The 2325-nt window shown below is 41.1% G+C and overlaps 1 protein-coding gene across 1 annotated transcript; it reads left to right on the forward strand.

The window, feature by feature from the left end:
• Positions 1 to 384: 384 nt before the first annotated feature.
• LOC143548260 (clavaminate synthase-like protein At3g21360) lies at positions 385 to 1650 on the forward strand. The gene is made up of 3 exons (XM_077039474.1): positions 385 to 851; positions 921 to 1174; positions 1288 to 1650. Exons 1-3 carry the CDS (start codon positions 486 to 488, stop codon positions 1631 to 1633), a joined length of 966 nt encoding a protein of 321 aa, XP_076895589.1. The 5' UTR covers positions 385 to 485; the 3' UTR covers positions 1634 to 1650.
• Positions 1651 to 2325: the final 675 nt, after the last annotated feature.

The raw sequence follows: 2325 nt of genomic DNA on the forward strand, positions 1-2325 counted from the left end.
CGTGAGGGACGAGATCAGTAGTGCTGTCTGTGATCGCAGACGTGGTTGACACTTTGCCAATGTGTGTACCCAGTGGCCGAGTTTTGTTGGCCTTTCAAAAAATATCCTCTTTTTTTACAATAAAATCCTTAAATTATTTAAGCTATTCAAATTTATATGAAGTATCTAAATATATACGAAGTTGCTAAATCTTAGACTTTATACATTTATTAAACTTTTTGTACTTTTCCTTTGGTAGTATATTTCATGACATGAAAAAGAATCTTTCGGCCTCTTTAAACATAGAAACAAATACTAAAAATAAGCCTCAAGTCGTCTTTATATTTGAGACAAGTATGCATCTTTGTGATGATCATCGGTCTTAAAGTTAGGTTTATATTGTGGATTTAGCTTTTGGAACAACTTAACCATGATTGTGCCTATAAATACTCCTTCATTCTAGTCATTAATCTCATAATCAACCATCAAGTACACAAGTGACAAAAATGGAGTACAACTGCAAGGAATTTAAGGTCGGGAAATGCGAAGGTGAGAAGTTGGTCGACGGTGAAACCTTGCCGTTGGTGCTCACGCCGCCGGGTCCGAACAAGAACGGGATCGACTCGTTACTTGAGGCTCTCAAGAACAACAAAGAATGGTTTGATGACTTGGTGACTAAGAACAGTGCGGTTTTGTTGCGAGGGTTTGATGTCAAGAATGCGGTCGAGTTCAATGACATTGTGGAGACGTTTGGCTGGGAGGATATCCGGTACGTGGGCCCCGCCCCTCGAACACATATCCACAAGCGAATTTGGACCGCTAATGAAGGACCTCTTTCGGAGTTCATTTACTATCATCATGAAATGGTTCTGGTATGTCAGACATTTGTAATATTGTTCACAAAGTTTATGTATGTGACATTGATAATATTATATGAATAGATAAACGAGTTCCCAAAGAAGGTGATACTGTTCTGTGAAATTCCACCACCAGAGGGTGGAGAGACGCCATTCGTACCAAGCTTTAAAGTCACCGAACGAATGATTGAGGAGTTTCCGGAATTCGTGGAGGAAGTTGAGGCAAAGGGCTTGAAATACACGTTCATCGCTCTAAGCAACGACAACACCACCTCCATGAGAGGTCGCGGTTGGCAAGACGCCTTTGCAACACATGACCAACAAGAAGCCGAGAGAAGGTACATCAACCGTATACCAAATCCCATAAGTTTTCCAGAAACAGTTGTTATAATTGATTCTTTGTATTTTACATATAACTTTATTGTTACTAAGTTAGACACGAACCTGACAGGGCAAGGGCGCTAGGGATGGACGTGGAATGGCTAGAAAATGGTAGTATAAAGACGATTTTGGGGCCGAGGCCGTTGACAAAGGTGTTTGAGGGAAGGAAAAGGAGGCGAATGTGGTTCAACACGTTGGTCGGTATGCACGGGAAGGAGCTTAGCTCGGCTATGATGGCAGATGGGATGGAGATACCAAAGGACATAGTGAAGAGATGTGAAGAAATAATTGAGGAAGAGAGTATTCAATTTAAGTGGGAAAAAGGAGATGTGTTGTTTCTTGATAATTATGCAACACTTCATGGAAGAAGGCCATCTTTAGCCCCAAGAAGAGTCTTGGTGGCTACTTGCAAGTAGATTGGTTTGGTTTGGTTTGGTTTGGTTTGCAAGCAAAATGTGACAATAATGGAGGCAAATAAAGATCGGTGTGTGTTTGGATGTTTGTTTAAGGAGAGTGGGTGTCTCATGTTTGGGATAAGTTTTATTTCATGAAATTGACTACTATTAAATTAAGAAAAATAATCATAATATACCCATTTTCATACCATGTATGTTCAAGATTTCCAAGAAACTCACCATCTTATATTAGTAACATAAATTTTAAAACCTTTTATTTTTATAACAGACTTGCTAAGGACACCCGGGCTAGTGCGTGACCGGCGTCCATCACGCGTGATGGGGGTTGTGTGCATGATGGCTATCACGCTGTGAGGGGGGGGGGGATTTCCGAGAAATATGAACGTTGGAGGGGGTAGCCCGATTAGAATTTATCATTCAAACCCAATAAACAACCCAAACTTAATAAACATAAACACATACCTTAGTTCGATTGAACACGAAAACAAACAATCAAAAAGTTGATTAAGGGGAAGGTGGGTGAAGGTGCTACAACAGTGGTGGTGTGGCGGCAACTGTGATATAGCGGTGGTGGAAGTGGTGTCACGATGGTGGGGGTAATGACTGTAATGGCGGTGGTTGTGGTGTGGTAAAATAACGAAGATGAAGGATGGTGAGATGGTGATGTGGTGAGATGATAACGGAGATGGAGA

The sequence above is a fragment of the Bidens hawaiensis genome, unplaced genomic scaffold, assembly GCF_021521415.1.
Source record: "Bidens hawaiensis isolate Kalapana, Puna unplaced genomic scaffold, B.hawaiensis_p1.1 tig00014982_1, whole genome shotgun sequence".
Classification (NCBI taxonomy): Eukaryota; Viridiplantae; Streptophyta; class Magnoliopsida; order Asterales; family Asteraceae; genus Bidens; species Bidens hawaiensis.